Source organism: Gymnoscopelus braueri (assembly GCF_963280865.1).
Source record: "Gymnoscopelus braueri genome assembly, chromosome: 11".
Lineage (NCBI taxonomy): Eukaryota > Metazoa > Chordata > Actinopteri > Myctophiformes > Myctophidae > Gymnoscopelus > Gymnoscopelus braueri.
This window is the reverse complement of record NC_137613.1, coordinates 21,862,935-21,886,520: the sequence shown is the minus strand read 5'-3', so window position 1 is coordinate 21,886,520 and position 23,586 is coordinate 21,862,935. Positions and strand designations below refer to the sequence as shown.

The 23,586-nt window shown below is 42.3% G+C and overlaps 1 protein-coding gene across 3 annotated transcripts; it reads left to right on the top strand.

Annotated features, from left to right (window-relative positions):
• Positions 1-114: 114 nt before the first annotated feature.
• ago3b (argonaute RISC catalytic component 3b) lies at positions 115-23,292 on the top strand. Of its 3 annotated transcripts, none has more exons than XM_080443124.1 (20): positions 115-347; positions 848-1,132; positions 3,763-3,946; positions 4,320-4,440; positions 4,690-4,901; positions 6,244-6,380; positions 6,468-6,602; positions 6,997-7,084; positions 8,620-8,767; positions 9,347-9,466; positions 9,932-10,075; positions 11,064-11,197; positions 12,267-12,451; positions 13,405-13,564; positions 14,370-14,460; positions 15,113-15,307; positions 15,861-15,995; positions 16,518-16,619; positions 17,032-17,231; positions 17,992-23,292. In XM_080443124.1, exons 2-20 carry the CDS (start codon positions 1,114-1,116, stop codon positions 18,098-18,100), a joined length of 2,619 nt encoding a protein of 872 aa, XP_080299250.1. In that variant the 5' UTR covers positions 115-347; positions 848-1,113; the 3' UTR covers positions 18,101-23,292. The 3 variants fall into 3 exon arrangements, with proteins under 3 accessions (XP_080299250.1, XP_080299248.1, XP_080299249.1); XM_080443122.1 differs by having other exon boundaries at positions 11,031-11,197; XM_080443123.1 differs by having other exon boundaries at positions 845-1,132; positions 11,031-11,197.
• Positions 23,293-23,586: the final 294 nt, after the last annotated feature.

The window sequence follows — 23,586 nt, the reverse complement described above, 5'->3', positions numbered from 1 at the left end:
AAATAATTCGTTATAATGATGATAAGATTTCTTCTATTTTTTTTTAACTTGTAAGATTTCCTTGAAATGAAATAAAATAAAATAAATAAATAAACACGATCGTGATGGGAAGTGACGTTGTTTCGTGCGGTTGGTATTTCCTGACGGGTTTCCCTCGGCGGAGGAGGGAGAGAGAGAGAGACAGAGTTAGAGAGAGAGAGGGCGGACAGTAGTGAAGCTTCACACCGGTACGTTTATCTCCCACAGAACGCGAGGATCGGAGGACGCCGGAGGATCGAAGCTCCTCTTTACCGAGAAAACGAGTAGTTGACCCGGTGTGGAGGACGGATCCACTGACCCAGTAGCAGGTACACATCATCCATGTCGGTCTGGATGTCTGGAATACCAAAACGCTCGCCCCAAAACACAGTCGCCCCCGGGGTAAATCGGGAGACCTCGGAACGGAACGGTCGCCACCTGGTATTTCTAAACGTAACCTCAGTAAAACTATGCCTAACCCTAACCTTATTCCTAAACGTAATCTCAGTAAACTATGCCTAAACCCAACCGTATTCTTAAACTTAACCTCAGTAAACTATGCCTAACCCTAAACTTGTTATTTCTAACCTTATCCTCAGTAAAACAAATGCAAGACTACAAGAAGCAAGCGATCCGCGAAAATAAAACGGGGCGAGCGTGTTTAGGGGCGAGTGTTCCGGTTACCCGATGTCTGTAGGTCGCTAGTTGTCGGCTAAGCTAACGCCGTCTGCTAACATTAATACAAATGCACCAAAACTCCGTCTCTCGGCTGTCACAATGTCCGCAACAAACTACACATTATGCCATTTGTCTGTCTGTCTTTCAGCAGAAACGGAAGGAGCTTCGGCGAACAGAAGAGGGTGTTATTATCTGTGTTTCCAACTTTCTGCTGTCTGTCAGTTGCGGGGGCAAAAAGGGAAAGAGAAGGACCTCCGGGATAAGTGGAGGAGGACCCCCCAAGCGGCCCGCCGGGTCCACAACAACAGCGGGGAGTTGAGGTTGACTAAGTTGACAGGTGGACTAATAAAAGTTAAACTCGGTCCAGAGAGGGATCCGATCACTGAGAGCCGGGGTGTCCCGACACAGACCTCATGAATGGAAATCGGAACATCAGGTGAGAACTGAGAAGAACCTCAGTCAGTACACTGTAAAAATCCTGAGTGTTAACTCCTGTGTCTGAGAGTGTTACAAGTGTAACCAAATTGGGTCCATTTGATAACCCTCAGAGTTACAAATGGACAAGAAGACACTCTTGAAAGCCGAGTATTGAGTGTACTGTGTAGTAGTATCAGTGTAATTGAGTGTACTGTGTAGTAGTATCAGTGTAATGCTCACACAAGTCTCCAATATGGTGTGAATCGAGAGGTAGAAGACCTCTGATACATATATGCAGTAACGTTACAGCTCAAACATCTTTAATTACCCCCCTTCCCCTCCCCTCCCCTATCCAGTAAGTCAATATGGGGCTTCATATTGACTGATCCTCTCTGTGGTTTTTGCCGGTCACTTGTGCGCCCTCTGTGTGTGTGTGTGCTCCAGTTTCTAACCGGTCTCGCTCGCCAACGTCATTCGTTGGCGGCTGTCAGAAGCAGGTGTTGATCCTGTCAGGTGTGGTGCCTGAAGTCCAGCTTAGAGACGGGCTGTGTCCTGTGGACAGTCAGTCAGTCTTCACATTTGGGGGAGGTGTGTGTATTTGTGTTGCACTTGCTGCATTTGGAAGCCTTTCATACCAGCTGCTGTCATGGTTACACTAACTATTGAATAGGTTTTTTTTCTTCTTTTTTCAGTTCATGTGGTTTCCGTTTGTAAAAAATCTATTTAGCATGTTTACTAGTAAAGTCAATTTACTTTTAACCCAAGGCAAGCTTAACGCGTGAGGTGTCATAGATTGTTCTTGTATATTATTGAACTTTGTGGCAGCTAACAGGGTTGACTGTTTCAGCCAAATGCAGACAACGAACATGGTGAAGCTTCTATTGTTTGTGTGAGGACTGGACACTGGAGTCTAACTTTTATGGCTTTTTTCATTATTCACTGTTCTATGATCGCACAACCTTTATTTCAGCTAAACCGATCAGACTAGAATTGACTTGTTGGCGCTCTATTCTACAAGAGCGCTTGGGATCATTTTAAGGTGTGTGTGGGTGTCAGGCATTATGACAGGCAGTGCAAGATAATGCAAATCTTCCACTTATGCCCACTCCATTCCGTGCAGATGTTTCTTTGTAGAAGTATTGCAGTAGAGTAACTGTGTTGTTGCATGTTAGCATATTAGCATATTTCTCACATGATAGGCCAAAGAAGATCTAGTATCATTTTATATTTAGTTGTCTTTTAGTCTTTTTTTTTTGCTTTAGCATTTTTAGACTATTTTCTCAGGCCTCCAAAGCTAAGCAAGGTAAATCTGGATGCACCTGTTTTCCCCCTTCTTGTCAGCATGCCTTTAGTTGCCATGGTGAATCAGCAGCCACATGGGAGCCATTGGCACGGCAACGACACATTGGGAGCAAAAGTGCCACAAGGGGACGCAGCAGCCGAAAGTACAATGTCACTGAGTAACACCTGCTTCTTGCAGAAGGGTCAGCCCTTGATACTGTTACCCACTGCCACAAGCCCAGTGGAAGTGTATGCATGACACAAGAGTGACAAGAACGGTGTACAATGCAATGCACCCACATCTACTGTATGTCACCATGTCATGTACTGGAAGTACTGTGTGGTGGTGGCTGCTTTTTTGACTCATAACTGTGGGGAGCTTGTGGTTGAGTGATGTCACTGTTTGACAGAGAAGTTTACAGTTTAGGCATTTATGGAAATTGGTAGAAAATTGGTGGTGTGGCGCTACACCCACTAAATTCTCACGTCTCTCAATGAATGTGCTGGTAATTATGATCTAGAGCTGGTACTGGTTCAAAATGTCACCAAAATGTGATTGCACATTCACGTGGAAAAAAAGCCTTGGTCTCTTTCTTCCACTTTCGTCACTTTTTATTTTCTTCAATCAAATGTGAAACAAAGTTAAATAGGTTTGACTGTAGCTGCCCCCACTCTCCTCCCTCTTTGAACTTTCTTTCTTATCAGCCACTTCCTTCCTCCCCAAACTGCCTTTGTTTTCCTCCAAAAATTCTGGCCTGGTTTGAAATGTGGAACTTAAGGCTTGCCCCCTCCGCTGTGTGAATGATCACAGACTGGAGTAAGGATGCATCTAGCAGTGTGAATATACACACTTAACAGTGACAGACTGTTCATCATGTTGGATACTGACCCTCAAAAGGTGCGGTGTGTATTCCCGAATTTCATCGTTCTGACTTGCATGGCCTCTTGAGTAGGCCGGTGCTCGTCTAGTTATTTGTTACACTGCACACTTCTATTGGCTATGCGGCAGAAACGTGACACAAAGCTCAGCTAATCATTAAAGCCGACTGGTCGGGTTGGCCAAACACAGCGATTCCGCAGACCGTCGGACAGACGGATATAGATATTCGTGGTCTGATCAAGTTGTCACTCGGCACTGCAAGGCAAACCCCGGGTCAAATGGGACAGGAGCACCAAGTTTGAGGTCGTTCAGTGGGACCTTGCTCAAGTTATGCCCAGGACAGACAAACACATACACACACACTGGTTTCGTGAATTAATAGATATTAATGCTGAGGTTTGTATGTAACTGAAGATGGTTATACAGTGGCCCATATATATGTATATTTTATGTATTCATTTATTTTCTTTAAATCATGTTTCATACAGGAGCCGAAGGGGCCCCAGCGGCCCCAGCCTTCTCATTTGCGTTGCCACGGAGACCTGGCTATGGCACTGTGGGGAAGCCCATCAAGCTGCTGGCCAACTGCTTCCAAGTGGACATCCCAAAGATTGACGTCTACCTGTATGAGGTCGACATCAAGCCGGAGAAATGTCCACGGCGTGTCAACAGGTACCAGTGCAGACACTCTACTCACACACTAGACAGGCTGAGGGGGGTTAGTTATAGTTATTGAGCTGAGTGCCAGTGAATGGTTCCAAATCCTGGTCTTGCACTAAAGGCTTAATACTTCTTCTGTCCAAACAGGAGGTTAATTGTATTCACCATTGTCATGTCATTTTCATATTTCCATGACTTGGGAAATCAACCTCTAGCTATCTAACATCTAAACTCTTGCAACGCTAACTAGCAACAAGTCAGGTGTCTTCACTTGCTTCTTATTTTAAACCAACATATTGTGGAGTTGTTGTTGTATGAATCCAGCCTATATACTGTATGGTGTTTTGATTTAGAATCTCAACTTTTCCTCTTTTATTTTCACTAGGGAGGTGGTGGATTCCATGGTGCAGCACTTCAAGGTGACCATCTTTGGGGACCGTAGGCCAGTCTATGATGGGAAGAGGAGCCTTTATACTGCTAACCCGCTGCCTGTTGCAAGTGCCGGGGTAAGGATATACATTAAAACTAAAGCACTTTTTGCAAAGCATCACAAGAATCGAGCGCTGTGTTCAACAGCAAATAAAGCGGTGGTTACACATGAAGCTGCTGGATTGTTTTTAAAAGTTTTTATTTAACTAATTATTTAACTCCCCATTTAGTCCGGCGAAGAGAGGAATTGTTTTCAAATCAGTGATAAGAAGACACGCATGCATACGCACGCACAGGCTAACCTCAAAACTCTATAAAACCTCCAGGTGGATCTGGATGTCACCCTGCCTGGTGAGGGGGGTAAGGACAGGCCCTTCAAAGTCTCCATCAAATTTGTGTCACTGGTCAGCTGGCACATGCTGCACGAGGTCCTGACGGGCCGAACTGGAATTCCTGAATCCGTAGACCTGGAGAAGCCCCTCAGCACCAACCCTGTCCATGCTGTGGACGTTGTCCTCCGACACCTGCCCTCCATGAAGTGAGTCGTTTCCTCTTCATAAACTCTCGTACTCTACAGTGATCTTTTTCCCCAACAACTTTTTTCCGTATCGCTTTTTCGCGTCGCGAACTTAAATGTTAAAGTGTGATTGATTTTTTTAATATCGCCTCAAAAATACTAATAATATATTGCCACCCAGGTCAGACATTTTTAGTTAATCAACAACCTTCTACATAATTGTCTGTCTTGTTTTCATCAGTATGTTGAATGCAAAGAATTGGTAACTTTTTAATGTTAACAGGCATTACGAAAGCAGTAATTTTGCTGGCATGTTGGCTTTATCTCGCAGACAACCAGATGGTAGTTGCATATCTGTATCCCCTTATCTTTCTCAATCTCAAATAGTTGACTGGAGAAGATTTACGATCAATGTTGTACTGAATTAAACATGAGCACGGTAACTCCTGCTGGTTAGCTGTCTGGCTGTGAAACGTGAACCAAGGATAGGATGGTAGATGTCTGTCTTGCGCCGTTATTTTATTATTCAGCATTTCCCTACCAGACTGTACTCGCACATAACATTACAGAAGCCATTTGGTGGATGGATGCTTTTAAGTGGGGAACCAAATGCCTAACTGTGTACGATGACCAGACGTCTGGTTTGGCTGGGATTGTCCCCATTTGAAGCTGGATGTCTGAGTCCCGTCAAATAACTGTAAAACTCGTTTTCAACGTTCACTACCAAATTGTGCCATTTTCCACCACAATTAAAATAATGGGCGCGTAGATGTTTATCATGCTATGTTTTGTTGAAAGGTGCAGTCTCTAGGTGTGCTAAGCAATTAAATAAGTGTCCCCTATCCTGATGTAAACGGTAGGCAATAAAAAAGTTAATTTAAAAAATAAGTAAAAACGAGTGAAAATAGCAGATCTACAAGCTCACAACCACATAATCACACGCTAGGTCTACAAGCTACGATGTGAGCTTGTAGACCTGCTGTTTTCGCTATTTTTGAAATAGGGCATGAGTGGTTATGGGTGCCAGTTTGAAAATATGGTCATCTTATAACTGTGGCATGTCCTACCCGCTTAATGATACATGGAAATTGAAACTCCTGTCACAGTGTTATCTCTGTGCTCTACCCACTGAACCACACTTGGGAGATCACATCAGGTATTAAATGTTGTGATAAGGCTAAATGTACATGACCCAGCCACCATCTGTTCCTAACCATTGAGCTACATGGTAACTCCTAACCCTGGCAGTGTCTACGACACTACACCAGATCATACCAGGTGTCGGGGGGGGGGGGGGAAATACAATCATCAGACTAAATGTATCGAACATAATGTAACCCAGCCACCGTCTCTTCCCTCCCAGGTACACCCCAGTGGGCCGCTCTTTCTTCTCCTCCCCAGAGGGCTATGACCACCCGCTGGGCGGGGGAAGGGAGGTCTGGTTTGGATTCCATCAGTCAGTACGGCCCGCCATGTGGAAGATGATGCTCAACATCGATGGTTAGCGTGACTGAAATAAGAAACGATAAAACTTGATGCATCCTTGTTTTAATGTGACAATGTAACCTTTGGCCTCTCTGTGTTTAGTTTCAGCCACAGCGTTCTACAAAGCCCAGCCAGTCATCCAGTTCATGTGTGAGGTCCTTGATATTCACAACATTGATGAACAGCCCCGCCCCCTCACAGACTCTCACAGGGTCAAGTTCACCAAAGAGATCAAAGGTATGTGTCAATCTCTCTGTCAGTGAGAGACAAGAATGTCAACAACAGGCTCTCTGTGTCACTGTTTTCACATTGCGTTTAAGCACAAGTTTTACTCAAGGCAGTACAATTGTCACTACACTACTACTACTATGTGTCTCAATATCTTTTTAGCTTAATACACTAGTTAGTTTGTGCTATAGGTAGGTAGGTAGGTAGGTAGGTAGGTAGTTAGTTGGTTAGTTACTTAGTTTTTAGTTGAATAAAGGTTTCTCCACAACTGCTCTCCTTAAATATGATCATTTATAAAGCAAATTCTAAAAAAAAAGGTAAATACTTTTTAGTGTATAGGCTAATGGATGAATATTCTATTCTTGTTACACTGTGATAACTGCTCTCACTGGTGCCTCCTCAGGTCTGAAGGTGGAGGTGACCCACTGTGGAACTATGCGTAGGAAATACAGGGTGTGCAATGTGACTCGACGCCCTGCCAGTCACCAAACGTATGTGTCTCTACTCTATACAATATGCCTCAGTTAGTGGCTGCTGTTAGTTGTAGTTGTTTTGTTTTCAGTAGAAGTTTGTTTATCTCCTAGCTGAAATGATGCAGTCCTATTTAGTAATGGGACTGCAATCCAACGGAATAAAAACCTAAATTGACCATGCCTGACAAATCTAGTCACACAAAAACACACCTACCTTTAGCTTTGTGACTTGAAATTGTATTCAACGTTGAGGGAAAATGTAGCATAGTTTTCAAAATGTGGATTGATTGAATTGCAATTAGCCTAGCTTTCCAGGGGCTACTTTAGTAGCGTTCCAAGTAAAAGTCATTACCACCAATGTTTACATCCCAACTTGTTAAAGGGATAGTGCAACCATCCTTGGTTATTGTGACTGATATTGTCCTTCTAATAAGTGAGGGGGTGTGTTTCGATGAATCTATCATGGTTAAAATGGAGTTTGAAGTTACGGGGGTTTGTATAGGAAGGGGGCATGTGTAATAAATTTAATGTCAAATTATCTAAATACTGAATCAAGCAACTTAAAAAACTGTCTGGGCTCTGGGGTGCTCACAAAAGCCAGAGTAGACGTTAAAATGACCCCCAAACATGTTTCAAAGTGTAATATCCGTTTAATGTCGCCAATGTTTTGAATTTATTATTCCCAAACAGATGTTTCTTGGAGATAAAACATTGATTGATTCACATGACATTGATTGATTTACAAACTCTTGACTGTCAGAAATGCTACTGATACAGCCCCTGGAAGGCGAGGCTAATGGCTATTCAATACAAATGTTGTGAACTATACTTAATGTCTTTGTCAGGCATGTCCAATTATGTTTTTGGCTGTCTATGGGATGATTGAATTGCAATTAGCCTAGCTTTCCAGGGGCTACTTTAGTAGCGTTCCAAGTAAAAGTCATTACCACCAATGTTTACATCCCAACTTGTTAAAGGGATAGTGCAACCATCCTTGGTTATTGTGACTGATATTGTCCTTCTAATAAGTGAGGGGGTGTGTTTCGATGAATCTATCATGGTTAAAATGGAGTTTGAAGTTACGGGGGTTTGTATAGGAAGGGGGCATGTGTAATAAATTTAATGTCAAATTATCTAAATACTGAATCAAGCAACTTAAAAAACTGTCTGGGCTCTGGGGTGCTCACAAAAGCCAGAGTAGACGTTAAAATGACCCCCAAACATGTTTCAAAGTGTAATATCCGTTTAATGTCGCCAATGTTTTGAATTTATTATTCCCAAACAGATGTTTCTTGGAGATAAAACATTGATTGATTCACATGACATTGATTGATTTACAAACTCTTGACTGTCAGAAATGCTACTGATACAGCCCCTGGAAGGCGAGGCTAATGGCTATTCAATACAAATGTTGTGAACTATACTTAATGTCTTTGTCAGGCATGTCCAATTATGTTTTTGGCTGTCTATGGGATGGATTGCAGCCCCATTAGTAAATGGGGCATAGTGATGGCTAAATATATTGCATGTTCTCATTTCTTTGAACCATTCAGATTTCCATTGCAACTTGAGAATGGTCAGACAGTGGAACGTACTGTAGCCCAGTACTTCAGGGAGAAATACAACCTACAGCTGAAGTACCCCCACCTCCCGTGTCTACAGGTGGGCCAGGAGCAGAAACACACATATCTGCCCCTGGAGGTAAGAGTTTTAGAACAGCAACTACTACATCTGTTATCAACATTTGTAGATGACATGTATTTTTGTGCTATTTTTATGCTATGTTGATGAATTGAATATAGTACCACAATGGAAACAAGTCCCCAGGACGTTTTTGTGTTATCCTTTTAGCCTTGTCTGACTGTACCACGTGCTGTTTAAAATTTTGACTAATACATTAATTCAGTCAATCAATCAATCTGCTCGATGTATTGACAGTTTTGACAGTCAATGAATGTGTTAAGATACATGATCATGTTTCCAAATCTTATTTTCTGATGGTTGGCAGTGTCTTACACCTATCTATCTATAGTTAAAGACTACAGAGATTGTGCACTCAGGTGATTAGTAACATGAATGTACATGTGACTGAAATTAAATGCAACAATTTTGGCTTTTAAAATGTTCAACTTACAGTAGCTCTCTGCCCGGAAAGCACTATGAAAGTAGAACCAACTCCATTCCATGTTGTTTATCCTGCTTATTAATTAATACATTACGTGCATATTGATGACTATTCCTGATCCTCTTGTGTTAACCCACGTTCCTCCGACGCTCCAGGTGTGCAACATTGTTCAAGGACAGCGCTGCATTAAAAAGCTAACAGATAACCAGACGTCCACTATGATCAAAGCCACAGCTCGCTCTGCCCCAGACAGACAGGAAGAGATCAGCAGGCTGGTGAGTACTGCACACCACCTGGTGGACTGGAAGAACATCTACAATGCAATACATTTCCAATCAGATCATCCTCTCTGTTTTAATGACTAATGTCTCGGCTGTTTAGAGGCGTTGATATTTCTTTAAGATCATATTTTTTATCACTTTCAGCCTGGCGTCCCTTTAGGCGAACGTTTTAACAACATTTTAACTATTTCAAAAGTATAAAAAAATAGGAGGTCTACAAGCTCACAACGCTATGAGCTTGTATAACAGTATAAATAAATGAATATAATAATAATATAATAATATATTTTTTTAAAGTGTCTTTCTCATCTTAAGTTAATACTTTGAGGAATATTATTGTCTACATATCTTTGTAATGATGTAACTCTGTTTTGGAAAGTTTATTATTTTTATACTTTTTCTTTTTCTTTTACTTCATCTTTGTCTCCCATCCATCCTTTTTCTCACCCTGAACTTTAGGTTCGAAGTGCAAACTATGAGGCCGACCCCTTCGTCCAAGAGTTCCAGTTTCGCGTGCGGGACGAGATGGCTCAGGTTACAGGCCGTGTCCTGCCAGCCCCCATGCTGCAATATGGCGGCAGGACGAGCTCTGAACACTTCATGGTACATTCCCCTTTAAATCACGCTTCAAATGCATGTGTATCTTTTGACGTGCCTCTGTGTGTGTGTTTTGGTGTCAGCAGGGTTTCCCTCCAATTATATTGTGTATTAAGATGAGTCACAGGAGGCTGATTTGCCTCCTATCAAGGGCTCGAGTTGGAAATAAATAATGATGAAAGAGTATCTAACATTATTTACATGGCATGTGCTGGCTACTTTTATACACAAGAAGTAACCCGCATCATGTCGTTCTAAAGTCCCATTTGAGGTTTTTGCATTGCTTTAAGGGCTAAATGCAGGTTTCTGGCACCTGTTGTTTACCAGACCTCTGCCAGAACGGCATTTGCCTACTGAAGGAAAGCCTTTATTTTTGCATCTACTGTATACGTTTTTTCCTCACTTTTGCTTTGCTTCAGCTCTACACCACAGTCGTCACTGACTGTTTTGCTCAAGTATCTCTTGTCCTTGTCCTCTTGCCCCCCCTGTTGTTGTTCTCTGCGTATTTCTTACTCCAGTCCTTTTCGGTCGTTTGTTTGGAATGTCTTTGTGGTTTATACAACGTTCTTTATTTTTTACATGCATGCTGTCTTGAGTCCTTTGGACATTTTATTCTAATTTAAAAGACCTGTTTGAGTGAATTTTCATTATCCAGACAACTTCGATTTTTCTCTTCAGTGTACTATATCTCCTACACTCCAACTTATAACCATTCCATTTCAGAGCAATGTTATGCTCAATTTCATTAGTTGCTTCATCAGCTTGCTATAACACCAGTAATCTGTTTACATTAGCCAATCTGAAAAATGTAAAGTACTTAATCTTTAGTCCATGCCTGCTTTGATTTCCACTGTCCTCTTATCTTTTGAACCCAATCAGCTGTCCCTGTGTCCATGTATGTTCCGTACTGTGCGTACGTATGTACTGTATGTATGTATGTGTGTGTCTGTGTGACCACCAGCCCCAGCAGTCCAACCCTGAACTGTCGTTGCAGAACCGCACCGTGGCCACCCCCAGTCACGGGGTGTGGGACATGAGAGGAAAGCAGTTCCACACCGGCGTAGAGATCAAGATGTGGGCCATCGCCTGCTTTGCCACACAGAGGCAGTGCCGCGAAGAGATACTCAAGTGAGTTCACTTGAGCCCTACATTTTTCAAAATGTAAAATATATATATATACAAGCTCATAATGCGATGCGACACTTATTAGATTAAGATTATAAGGTAAGTATAAGATTAACACCTAGAAATGGTTAATAAAATATCAACTGATGCCCAGTGCAACCGTAATACTGGTTTTGACCACTTAGGTGCGCACTTGAGTCTTTTTTTTTTCTCAATAAAAAACGTTGACAGATCGGTAGGCCTAGCCTACTCAAAACAATGAAAATGAAACGGGACTGTAAACATCGAATAGAAAAAACGATTACTACTATGCATAAATGAAGTGTAAATAAGAAATAACAAGGCAAACTAAAATGTGCACACAAATACACAATTTAAAGCCTAATCTAGACTTTCTCCAGGTGTTAAAATAGACTTTTATTATTCCCGCGGGGGAAATTCACAGATTCTTGGCCAGAAACACCCTTTCAGGATCTTTGCCTGCTTTTGTGTCGATGGCCAAAGACCCACACAGAGATAAGACAGGAATGGCCATATTTGGCACATCCAGTTTTAGCGTGGGGGAAACTTGGTTGAAAGCTGGCTGCTCACGTTACCGCAGTTTTCAGATGCAGTGCGTGGTTACGTAAATGCAATGGTACTTGCGTGCTATGTTTGCCAACAATGGAAAGCGAGGCTTATTGCGTTGCCCCGGGTCGTCTTCTCCGTCAACAACTGCCTCCTCTTTGTAGATTACCAATTCGCCCGCAGCCTTCTCCTCTGGGCTTTTTTGGGCGAGCCGCGGCTGCTGATCTGTGACGAGAAGTTTATTTTTTTGGTGTCAGAGCAGCTGCTGCTTGATTTCTGAAGTTTTCGGCGTCTGCGTTACAACCCGATATATTATAACTATCTAATATACTATATAATACAACGTGTCTGCCATTCCTCTTGTTACTCCAAAACTCTTGAAACTTTGTAAACAACACGCGTGTGCATCCCAGTTATTGCTAGTTTCCACCTGACTCTAAACACTGGCACTGCTTTGTTATTGTTGTACCGCGTATTGTCTTACTCTCACCCATATCTCTCCCAGGGGCTTCACTGATCAGCTGCGAAAGATCTCTAAGGATGCTGGGATGCCAATCCAGGGCCAGCCGTGTTTCTGTAAATACGCCCAGGGTGCAGACAGCGTGGAGCCCATGTTCAGACACCTGAAGAACACATACGCTGGACTGCAGCTCATCATCGTCATCCTGCCTGGAAAAACCCCTGTCTATGGTGCGTCATCGCAATATCTATACCACTTGTCTATGATTGGCCACTGTGATTGGCCATTAGCCACTTTGAGTGGCAGTTGGGCAAACGCTCTCACCAAAACATGATTTACTATTCTGTCCATATCGGTACATAACTCGAACGGTGCTGAGTCGGCCCAAGCGAACTTCGCAACGTTCGGCACGGCAACTCGCTCGCTTTAGCCCGCTCGGTGGTGCCTCACGTGGCTCAAGTTCGCCTGAGACGGCGCGCTTCCGTCGCGGTCCAAAACTATACGGGCTAAAGAAATAGCCCGCAGTGTAGGCAGAGGCACTTCCGCGTTGGCCACAGAAGGGGGCGTGTTTATAGCACAACTGGTATAGACTTTGTAATGTCGCGTCTAAGTGTACATAGAGAGAGAGAGAGATAGAGGTAGAAAGATGGATAGATCAATAATCGAGAGATAGGCCTTTTTATCCCTGTTGGGAAATCCAGGTGTAATGGCAGCAACGGCAGTAAGCATGAAACACAGGATAGGTACAGGTAAAAGTATTGTGATAAAAATGAGGGTCTGGCCCTAGATCTGCACTTGTTCTGACTGAATTGACAATCTATGCTATCACTAAATAAGTATAATATACTGTACAATCTATGAACAGTAAATGCAGTATATGCATGAACATACATCTATCGCCTTTAAATGGATACAGTATGTGCAGACTATCAACAGTTGATATGAGACTGATACAATAAACGAATAGTCAGCCAGCCTACAACAGTGGGTATATGGATAATGTACAGACTATCAACAGTGAATGTAAATGTATCGACAATGAAATGTTTACAGCAGTTATCCATAACGGGCATCTGTCATGACACAATAATCATGGGCTGACTCGGCGTGTGTACAGCTAGATGAGTCTCTGTTCATCTGTTCTCCAGACGGTCTTTATGAAACTGTTAATTGTGTTCTCCAGCTGAGGTGAAGCGGGTGGGAGACACCCTGTTGGGCATGGCCACTCAGTGTGTCCAGGTGAAGAATGTGGTGAAGACATCTCCTCAGACCCTCTCCAACCTCTGCCTCAAGATCAATGTGAAACTGGGGGGCATCAACAACATCCTGGTGCCACACCAACGGTAACACCCAGAAATGTTATTTTAAGCATTTTCAACCTGGCAGCAAAAATAGCAGATTACAAGCCCTGAAGCCCACAGCGTGTTGTACTGTATGAGCTTGTAGATTGGCTATTGTTGTGTGACACCGTCGCACGGCAAAGTATAACATTGGGCCTATAGCTCCACAGTCCTACCCAAGATGGGAATCCGGGTCTCCCACGCAAGTCTTGAAATTTCTACCACTGAGCTAATAGAGCATGCCTGCTCGCTCAGGGGAGAAATTTAATTTTGACCTTCAGGCAGTACCACTTGTCAACCAGTAGTGGTCATACCCTACCACAGGATTTAAATTTCTCAATAGACCCCTTAACAGACGACGTCACACTGATAAGAACCAGTATGCGCGCAACCAGTATGCGCGCAATGAAACCCATTCTGTCAGGTCTCGCTAGGACGCGCCTCACTAGCCAACACACAAGAGGGGGTTGGGGTGTGCTGAAACCAGCGCACCCCGAAACAACAGGTTGAGAATTGATTGTGTGAAACAATCACCTGTGCGTCCAGTCTCAATGTTAGTAAACAAATAATTGGTCTATAGAAGAGCAGGGAGACTAAATACTTATATTCTATTAACATGCTTTACGATACAGATTGGTAAAAAACTAAATTACATAGTGTAACTTCAAGTGGTTTTGATAAATTATGTCTCTTAACTTTACAATGTGCTTAACTAAAATTATTTTACATTTGACACCAGCCAACATCATAGGCTAACATTTTTAATTCTGATGACGATGACTTTGTCTCCTTCCCACCCACCATCCAGTCCCGCTGTGTTCCAGCAGCCAGTCATCTTCCTTGGTGCCGATGTTACTCACCCACCGGCTGGAGATGGGAAGAAGCCTTCTATTGCAGCGGTGAGACTTCTGTCAACCGCTTTTCTACCCCAGAGATCGTTTCACTGTCCCACAGTGCACACGACCACCTCTATCATAGCATCACATTGTATCACATAGTATAAACGTCTTGTTAAATCAGTTTTTAGTGAACCACTTACTTGCAAGTTTCTACGGAAGCACCATTGTTCTTTTTGTTCATATTTGTGTGCAGTTTCTGACGGCCCTCCCCCCAATTTTGCAAGTTGCAGAGCATCATCTATTCAGCATTTTATCTATTTTGATTAAACTGAATAAGTTACTTTGAGTGACAAATACAAGACGCATATTAATAATAATCTTGATTTATATAAAACATTGCTGTCCTTATTCTCTGACAGAATAGTCTTTGGTCTGCAGCCAGCCGCCACTACATTAAGTTTTGACCCTCTGTTTCAAACTCCTGTCGTAGATCAACATTGATTATCATACATGCATGTCTGTTCTGTCTTAAAGTCCACACCAATGCAACTACTTGCAACCATTATCCCCAATGGCAGTTGCGAGTTGTGCATTGGTGTGGACTGGCCTTAAAACTGTTTTGTTGCAAGGAGTTGCGACTAGTTGCTTTTGTGTGCGGTCTGGCCTTTATTTTCTCTTTCTTTCTCTCTCTTTCCCTTTGTTTCTGTGTCAGGTGGTGGGGAGTATGGACGCCCATCCCAGCAGGTACTGTGCCACGGTGCGGGTCCAGAGGCCCAGACAGGAGGTTATCCAGGACCTGGCCTCCATGGTCAGAGAGCTGCTCATCCAGTTCTACAAGTCGACCCGCTACAAGCCCACTAGAATCATCTTCTACAGGGATGGAGTTTCAGAGGGCCAGTTCAGACATGTACTTATGCTCAACGTTTTTATTATTATTATTATTATTTTCACTGAGAATCTTTCAAGTTGACTCAAACAGATATCAGGCTAAATAGTCTTGTTTTTTTGCCATGTTATATGGAATATTAAATACTAACTGGGTCACAACATTGAACTGTCAAAGTACCCTACAGATTCCTCTAGGGGGCAGTAGGACTGATTCTTTTATGTCATGGGGACAGTCAATGTTAGTAATCTGTCTGATTATTTGGAGATTTAGTCAGTAAAACCCCCAAATGTTCTTTTTTTTTAAATTTGTGTAGTGCCTACGGCACAACATTGGTTTTCAATGTCATCTGACTGATTACGGTAGAGGTAGCCTTGCATAGCTAGCCTCTCCACAGCTCTGCCTACTCTCTGTCTGTGTAAACTTTAGACAGAGTGATGTTTGCTAGTCTTGCTTATCTGCACACTCTCTTTGCACTGAATGAAAATCACTGTTTACTATGAAATTGTAAGTTCTTCACTAAGACCAGTTCGCCGTTGTGTTCATGTGATTCTGTGCGTATTTCTCTATGCAGGTGCTGTATTATGAGCTGCTGGCCATCCGGGAGGCTTGTATCATGCTGGAGAAGGAGTATCAGCCCGGGATTACCTACATAGTAGTACAGAAACGCCACCACACACGCCTCTTCTGTGCAGATCGCAATGAGCGGGTGAGTAGTAGAGTTGGTGTCCAGATTAGTCTGTTTTGTGGAGTGCTACCTTTACACAAAATATGGGATGCACCCATGGTGACACAATGTTGCAGACTACATGATTGCTGCCTTTATAGAGGTGATAGGAAAATAGTAGTCTCACGAGCCAGACCTCCCACAATCTTCAAATGCTTCTGTCACACAGTCTGGAGCACAGAAGCTCTTAAAATTATCCGGGGATAAAACAGATGTGACTCCTCCTCCCCGCTCCTTTTTCGTCATTACAGTTGCGCAAATTTGTCCTAATAAAAATAATCAAAGCTTATATAGCTTGCTGCTTATGGAAATTCTAAAATAAAATGTTATGATATTTTAAAATAGATTTTCCAGACTCTATATAGCATTCGGAGCTTGTGGAATAGTTGATTGGCTACGTGAGACTAGGAAAATAGCAAACCTTATGCAACAAGGTGTTGTAAAAGTGCAATATCTAGTGGCTGAATGTTGTCTATTGCCCCTTTTTTTAAATGCTTTTATCAGGTTGGACGAAGTGGAAACATTCCTGCTGGCACCACTGTGGACACCGACATCACCCATCCCTACGAGTTTGACTTTTACCTCTGCAGTCACGCTGGAATACAGGTATGTTTCTGTGCATGTACATGCATGTACTGTATCACTTGATCACCGGCTGGAGCTGGGAATAGCCAAGATGTCAGAATCAAACGGTATAATAAAATGTGGTTCCCTGGAATATTTTGAGATTAATAATTGCTAGGGTTGTGCATCTCTCATTTATAAGAAGATAAGATAACGTGTCTAGAAAGATAGTTAGATACAATTCGGGGACAATTCTCTGAGACACACATATGGGTACTTCGCGGCGTGGCCAAATCCACCATTACTTCGCCGGTCAAACAACACAGCTTTCACCATTGGGATTGCAAGACCCCTTACTCTCTCTCACACTCTGTCCTCTCTCTCTCGTTCTTCCTCTATCCTCTCTCTCACTGTACTCTCTCTCTTTGTCCTCTCTCTGTCTCCTTTTCCTCAGGGTACGAGCCGGCCGTCTCACTACCATGTCCTGTGGGATGATAACCTGTTCACGGCTGATGAGTTCCAGCTCCTCACCTACCAGCTGTGTCACACTTATGTCCGCTGCACGCGCTCCGTTTCCATCCCTGCGCCCGCCTACTATGCCCACCTGGTGGCCTTCCGCGCCCGCTACCACTTGGTTGACAAAGAGCACGACAGGTGAGGGGGGAAAAAAACTTTATTTAGCATGTTAGGGGAGGCCCTTGTCTCTCCATAATGAGAGACAATAAGTACTGAAAGGAAATGTAAGAATGTTATTCTTTGAAGTAATTATAACTGCCCATCCTTTCCATTGCCTTTTTTCAGGAATATTATTGCATTTATTATTGATCGCCAATACAACTAAAATGGCAGCACCATGTGACAGAGAGTAGGGGTTCCAATCCACTGGCGCTGTACACTAGTACGTGTTCCAGTAAACACAATTGGCCTTGGTCAAGTATGGAAAGCTGGGCAGGGACCAAGGATCTCTTGTCACTGCATTAGCGACTCCTACAGGTTGGTGAGGGTGCCTGGATGAGCATGGTCCTCCGTACGAGTTACTCCCGCCCAGTGAAACTCCTCACTGTCAGATGAAAAGTAGCAGCTGGCAACTGCAACATCCCACATGAACTGTAGGGGTCAGCATTGACAGGGTCTACACAAGTGTGTGGACAATTGGGAATTGGTATAACGACTAAATTGGGAGAAAAAGATATGAATAAAACAAAATGGCAGTACAATAGAACCCTGATTATTTTCTTTTTTATCCTGAATTCTCTCTCTCTCTCTCTCTCTCTCTCTCTCTCTCTCTCTCTCTCTCTCTCTCTCTCTCTCTCTCTCTCTCTCTCTCTCTCTCTCTCTCTCTCTCTCTCTCTCTCTCTCTCTCTCATCTCTCTCTCTCTCTCTCTCTCTCTCTCTCTCTCTCTCTCTGCCACAGTGCGGAGGGCAGCCATGTATCTGCGCAGAGTAACGGCAGGGATCCCTCGACTCTGGCCAAGGCTGTTCAGATTCACCATGACACACTGAGGACCATGTACTTCGCCTGAATGCTCCTGCTCTTCCCTCGGACCCCTCCAGAGATGCACCCCACCCACCCCACCCAGCCAGTCAGTCACTTTCAGTGTTCTGTTGGTTCAGCACCCTTGTTTTGTCACCCAGAAGCTCCTGGTGCTGAGGCAACGTTGGCCAATGAAACGTGAGGATGCCAGGCCTCCCTAAAGGACATTCAGAAAGCCAGAGACGAGGAGGAGGAGGAGGAGAAGGAGGAGGAGGGGGAGGGGGAGGAGGGGTTTAGAAACATATGCAATATGAAACCAGCCAATTGTCTCTGCACTCTTACCCCACCTATCCATCTCTCCCCATCTGGTCTGTTTATAATGGATTTTATCCAGCTCAAAGTTTTGTTTTGTTGGGGGTGGGGGGGGGTCCTCAGAAAGTTGAGTATAGAAAAGTAACAAGAGATAAAAGATGAATTATTTTTGCAGCATGTGGAACCAAACAGACCCATTGAGGCTCTGGCTCCATGGTTTATGGTGACTTGGGCAAATCATGCTGGTGTACGTTGTACGACGTTGTTGCGTTTGTTTGATTACAGTATGTGCGTGTTTTGTCTGCTCAGTGAAAAGCACGTGGCCGCGGTGATGCCTACCAGGTTGAGAAACGCTCATAAATCATAATTTAGCCCTCTGTTTTCCCTCAAACAATAAGCTGGCTTTACTCTCTCCCTTTAAGCCAATGGTTCCTTACAGTAATATCTACCGATACAAACGATGAATGAAATGCAGATGATGTTCGGGGTTTTTTTCTCTTCTTTTTTCCTTCTTGTTTTATTTTTTTACATAGAGCCACATACAGCCATTGTTTTTAGGGATTGTGTAACGTTTGATGCCTTAGTGAAAAGGCGAGAAATCATATACTGTAGCAGACTGTTAGATTACTAACCCTCAGCCACGCAACAGACCTTTTTAGAACTCTCACTTAAAGAAGAGTTAGCTTGGTACAGAGTTTTATATCAGAGACTTTCCCTGTGTGTTTTATTCCTCCTGCTATTTATGAGACTTCTTTTTTTTTAATTACATTCATTTTCAGCAATAGAGCACAGTGCACAGTTACCAATAGTCTATCATTTATTAACCTTTGACGACGGGTTTTCTTTTTTCAGTTTCTCCATAAGGAACTGACCAATAGCATTGTCATGAACTCTTTCAGTGCAATAAGGTGTTGATGCAGACAGGGCTGGTTCAGTGGTGGATGTTTTGGGTTGGTATTTGCTAGGACGGTTCACCTCCTGTTGGGGGTTTGTGTGTGATTGACTTGGGGCAAGTGACAATTAATTGGAATTGCAGAATGTACAGTATTTGACATTCTAATGAGTACGAGTGGTGCTGCAAATTTGGTGTATAGATTTGTAGTGCATTCTCAAAAAGGTGTGGGTGTTATTTTTTTCATACACAGGGTCTGTGTGTTTAGTTTTGGGCAATGCATAATTTGTGTAAACTTCAGTACAACGCATGCTGGTGATACTTAACCACTTAAGCCCTGTTTTATACTTAGTTGTACGATGGTGTCGCATGGCCAAAATTACCGCAATCTCATGCGCAGTGTGAGCTGGTTGAAAGTGGTTAAAGAAACAAACGTTATCAGATGTTGTACTGAAAATGTATAAATATGTCCCAAATCAAGATATACAATATCCATCCTTTTTAAGAGTGCACTGCAGTGTCTGGTATTGGAAAGCTGTTGAGCGAACACAAAGTGCCTGATTTGGTTAGAGACAATAGAGAGAGAACCTATTTTGTAAGGTGGAAGGTTTAAGCCTAATTTATGAGTGTATATGGACTCGGAGGCTTTAGAAACATGTTGGTTTGGGTGCCTCCGTTAATGCGTCGAGTCAAACAGTCTCAGAATCTCTTTGAAGCATACCTGAATAAAGCAGTGTGTCAACATTGATCCACTGACCTCATGTGGTTACAAATGTGAATGACCAGATAGACAAGGATCTGGTAGCACTCAACTGTTTGCACTGTTGGAAGTTAATCACTTCAGACTTTTATCAACTAGTTTTGTTGCATTTGTTATCAGAGGGCATTAGGGCTGGGTATCGTTGGTCATTGTTGTAATACCGATCTAATTGAATTTGATTCCGTAAAGAAAAAAGGATGCTTTCTATTGTATGCAAGGCATATTTCATCATGCAATAGTCATCGTCTGTGTTACATGTTTACATCGTCTTCTCTATAAATAAGTACATTAAAATACAGATAGATGTGTACATTGAAATAGAGCTCTGATTGAAGAATTCAACATTTTGAAGTTTATTGATACCTTTTTGATACCTCTTGAAATCGCCAATATCAAAAAGCCAGTGTAGCACTATTGCTTACCCAGCCCTATGGGGCATTGTCTCTCATGGCCTTGCAGTGCATACAGTATACACCAGATAAAAAAAAAAAAACGTTTCGTTAACGTTCCACTTGGACCAAACCAGTGTGCCTGGTGGAGGAATTGCCTAGATTACTCCCTCCTCTCACAGCCTTATAGTGTAAGCAGGAGGTGCAGTGTAACAATGGGCGCTATACTAGCCACGTGTTATCAGAACCAAACTAGCTGCTATAACTAAAGGTTAAGGATGTTCGTACTTCGTACAAAGCATTTATTTAATATTGCATCAAATATGTAGGTTATATATTCATGCAAAGAAAGACTATGGACATGACAGTTAACTGCACTTAAACAGGATGCATGCGTTTAAGAACACCGATGCTGAGGTGTACATTATGTGGAGGCGATTGGACCTTCTGTGTCGGGGAAATATTTAAATGGTCGTTAGAATTAAAACTGCAAACTCTCTCCTTAAGACTATGGGATGCGTGTATACTTAGACGCAGTGTAAGTGATAGGATTTTAAACACACAAATACCTTTACTGTTTGTTCCCGTTACCCCTGTGTTTGTGTGCGTGTGTGAATTTGAAGCGAAACGATTTCTTGATGTCAAGACATTACCAGCATTTAGTTTTGACTTGGAAAATCAGCAAATGATGGTTGCAGGCCTGTTTTTATCCAGTTGCCCTTTCGCTATTTTTGGAAAATTCTGAAAGTTGACATGCCCAAAATAGGCACACCAGGTTGAAAGTTGTTAACAGTGCGGGCAGGTGTGTAGAGTTAGCCATCTACCCCACTCATACGGATAATGTTGAATTATACAGCCTTATGGGAATATTCTCCACTTACAGTATGTTGCCACGGAATTGACCTCCATAGCCTAGGTGGTAGAAAGTAAGGCTGAGAATAATGGCCTTGCCCCGTCTTGCAGTGCTGGACATCAGATGCCTTTTCCTCACACCATTCAAAAGCATTTATAAATTCTGAATGGAGATATATTTATATTAAAAGATATTAATGGAATGCACACCACTTATTTTTGCTAACATAAATCCTATACGAGATATGGAACCATGATGGCTGTAATGAAATATGACATTAATAATGTAGTACTAGTCACTAATTATTATCCAAACTTGATATTGCAATAGGTTTACTTGTCTTATGTGGAAGCAGAAACTGACATGTTGCTGCATTGACCTTCTGTGTGGAGATTGTGCTTTTTATATATATATTTAGAGAAGGTTATGTTGTCATGTAATGAACAGATGAACTTCCACCCCTCCTCTGCTACTTACTGCGTTTTATTCTCTAACCTAAGGACCTGTGAAGACCTCCCTCTTACTATGAATATTAATTATGTTTTATCATCTCTTGAAAAACTTGTCGGGGAAGAGAATAAATCTGACTGACCCTATAATGGGGCGTAATATATTTTGCAATGTCTATATAATACTGTACAGTACACGTCAAACTTTATGCCTGCGTTTTGCTTTGTGGTATTCCTGGGAGGAGGGTTGAAAGTTCATCCTTGGACAGAGTCGTACTTTCTAGACTGTGCCTTTCCTCATGGTGCTGAAAACAAGTAAATCAAAGAAGAAATCTTAACATTCAAAACATTTAGGGTGAATCGCCCATGTCTACGTGTGTGTGTATGTATGTGTATGTATGTATATATATATATATATATATATATATACACACATACATGCACGATAATACTGTAAGGTGCGAGTGTGTGTGTGTGTACTGCTTGTATGTGTGTTATACCTCTGACATGCCAAGAACACAAAAATATGCAGAACTGATCAGTTTGGAGCTGACAGGACCAACCATTGGTTAAGTGGACGGGCACTCGAAGCACAACCCACCAATTAGCAAATTATAAATGAAGGCCCATAGGTAACTAGTAATTAAATGTATTTGGAGCATTGTTCATTTTTATGTTTACCCCTCTATAAAGCGCTATGTGTAATTTTTTTTCCTGATGTAGACTCGAGGAGCGATGTTTGAGGTGTTCATCTTGAGTGGGCAGGGCAGCAATAACAAAGTGACATAAAGTATACTGTAAGATTTCTGTGAAGTCGGCTGTTGCATCACAGGCTTACATTGACAGCTGGCTTCTTCGAGTCTATAATAATGATCTGATAACACTTTTCTCTTTTAAAGTCAACAGGCTAAATTACAGTGGGGTGTAGCCAATGTATGTGTATCCTTCTCATGTTTGGAACCTCTAGCCTTCTCAGAATGTATGCATGCCCCCCCCCCCCCCCCCCCCCAAGCAAGTTTACAGAGCAAAGTACAGTAAGAGGAGGAAATAGCCCATATTGCTGTGCATGAACCACTCATTTACCTGCTGCACACCTGGACCTCATTGTGAGTGTGTGGCAAGTGGTGATCCTCCATATTGTTGTTTTCAAAGAAGTTAAGATATTTGAATTGTGTTGTTTCTGAAAGGGGCCGTTTGTATTTGATGAATCTGATGAGCATTATGAGTTCCGTTGGTGTATGACAGCATTATGAGATGATTCAGTAGTTGAGTTGTGTCTCTCCCCCATGAGTGCCCGTGTCCCATGTAAGGGATTCCTCACAAAAATAGATCTTCAAACCCTACACCTCTGTGGTTGGCTGCATATCATATTCAAAAAGTAATGAAAACGATGCTTTGGTTACACAGTATATTAATGTGCTCTTATGTTTTGCCTGATTATGAAATTGTGTCACTTTTATATATAATTGTATGTATGTCAAGATCTTATTTGTCTTAACTCTTATCTGATCCTGGTCCCAGTTGAGCCTTTTTATTTGGTTGTCATATTTAATTGTTTTGATTAAATACTCTATGTATGAAACCTGCTTGAGTGTTTTTAATTACATTTCACATCACAAAACCTTTTCAGGGAATTGCTGCAAGCTGGTGCATAATACATAACGTTTATAGAGATGTTTCAAATTGATCAGCATCATTCAATAAATATTTGTTACGTATTTATTATATTGTGTTCATTCATGGCGTCATCAGCAAGTATATGGCTGGATGAATGAATGTTTTTATATAGTTCATATCAGCGTTTGAAGGTAGGCCTATCGGGCCTATCTATAGCACTTTAATTATTAAGCTTGGGTTGACAGTTGCGTTGTGTTGCTTGG